Source organism: Sphaeroforma arctica (assembly GCF_001186125.1).
Source record: "Sphaeroforma arctica JP610 unplaced genomic scaffold supercont1.5046, whole genome shotgun sequence".
Taxonomy (NCBI): domain Eukaryota; class Ichthyosporea; order Ichthyophonida; genus Sphaeroforma; species Sphaeroforma arctica.
The window spans coordinates 1-2145 of NW_014035512.1; the positions used below are offsets into that span (position 1 = coordinate 1).

The 2145-nt window shown below is 40.4% G+C and overlaps 1 protein-coding gene across 1 annotated transcript; it reads left to right on the forward strand.

Moving 5' to 3' along the window:
* Window positions 1–1001: 1001 nt before the first annotated feature.
* SARC_14746 (hypothetical protein) lies at window positions 1002–2073 on the forward strand (the record flags this gene model as incomplete). Its single annotated transcript, XM_014291122.1, has 1 exon — window positions 1002–2073. A coding segment is annotated over exon 1 (919 nt), but the record flags the coding sequence as incomplete, so codon positions are not given.
* Window positions 2074–2145: the final 72 nt, after the last annotated feature.

Here is a 2145-nt window from a genome sequence, read left to right on the forward strand (position 1 = left end):
ATATAAGTATATTTATATATATGAATACAACATGATGTCTTCTACTTGTGATGCATGGACAATGACTGCATGCCAAGCATTGCCATCAGGAAAATACCATATATTTTCATAGCATGTAATTATTTTGTACGAAAGTGTTTAGGATACACAAACTCAAGCTACATGTCGGGAAACAATTGCGAATCACAATAACTAAAGCCCACTTAAACATACTTGTTGATCACGGTGTCGTTGCGTTGCAAGGAATGCTATAATCGCATCCAGCTAGTTAAATGTCGAGTAGAATATTACTAAACCTCTGGTCTCTCCCTTTCGACGAGTTTGTTGTTCGATCTCCAAGTGGTACTACTGTAGATGATACAACCCGTATTCTGTAGTGGTTGACACTATCGTCTGTAGCTCTCTCGTTAGAATAGCGATAACATGGGTTCTAAACAGGGGTGTATACGTATATATGTATGTACGCTGTATGTACTGCTGTTGTATGCACTGCAGTTGAAACGATGTGATATCTCATAACCTTGTACACTTGTGTATGCATACATACTTATCAGCGGAAAAGCTTTTGATCTAAAACCAGGGGTCCAAAACGTGTAGTACAACTGATATGATTGGATTAAAGATTAAGTGCTCTCGTAATAAACTTCTCCCGTGGCTTAATAGTTATTTCTCGATTCCTTTTCATCCGATGAGCCTAAAAACGTTTACTTTCAATTCGCTTTTACTTATTTTTAACGTTAAATATATGTTAAATATATATTATATAGCCGCTGTTTAAACCTTTGAATATATTTGAATTATTTTCTACCAATCGCAAATACAAAAACTAATAAAATAGCTCAACAACCAGTAAAAGGGCTTTAAAACTATATTAATCCTATAACCCTGTGAATACAACACGTTTCAACTTTCACATGGAAAGCAAAGTTGTTTTATACTACACATACATTTATTTTATTTACTTTGGAGTTTGGGGTGTATGCAACTGCAGATATGCACCGAAACTGTATAGTACATATCCACCTGCTTAGTTCACATTCGAATCTACTGTACAATAACCAAGTACTTTGCTGTACAAATTTGTCAATACATATTTCTTTATATACACACTTTCCTCAATATATAGCTTCTTAGCTTTTCATACACACTTTGACATGTCACGCACAGATCGAGTGTCAGCGGCTTTAGGCCCCGCTTTAATGCGAGGGGATACCATGTTAGCTGAGTCATGCTTTGATTGTGGTACGGTACTAATGCGTACGCGCAATACGAATATAGAATACTGTGTGTTGTGTATGCTCGAAGCATCTGAGGCTAAAAATGCTAACAGTGAAACTAAGGAACCTAGTTGTAGCCATGATGTTCAGGTGTCTCCTACCCCTGAGGTGGAGCGAGTGGAAAATGAACGCGTTTCACCAGATACAACAGAGTATGAGACAAAGCAAAGTAATGTAGTGTGTGAAGATCCCGCTGAAATATTGCGGAAACGCCGGGCTAAACGGGATGGTATATCCGATTTAATTGGAGAGAAGATGCTACAAGGCTACGCCATGTCCGGGTCCTACTGTGATAAGTGCACCACTGTATTGCTGTGTGATAAAGAGAAGAACATGTGCTGCTTCGGGTGTGCGTATGATATGGCCAAGCGACCCCCGCGGAAGGCTGTACCTGAAGTCACACCCCATGCCACTACTACAACAGACAACAAGACTAGAAACGCAACACCTCATACGAACACAAGTGCAGATACTTCTTCAAATGCCCAATCCCATTCCATCACACACGTGGACAATACGTCTCCTACACAAATAAAAGTAGCCAAGATTGAAGCAGAGGATACGAGCGAGAGGGCTGCTCAGTTAATAGGAGAGGCGTTGTTAGCCGGCAATGTGATGCTACACAAGGCGTGTGACACCTGTGGTACAGTGCTACTGCGTGATTCATCCCGGGTGGAGTTCTGTGTGCTGTGTAAGGGAGATAGAGACGCCACAAGTAGAGAGAAGGAAACGCATGTGGTGGCAGTTGAAACAAACGAGGAAAGTAGGGTACAAAGAGCTGCAGAACCTACACCAGGTATGTTGACGTGTAAATGCATAGGTACTTGCAACCTTGGTCCTTTTAAATATTTGAATTTTCGGAAGAACA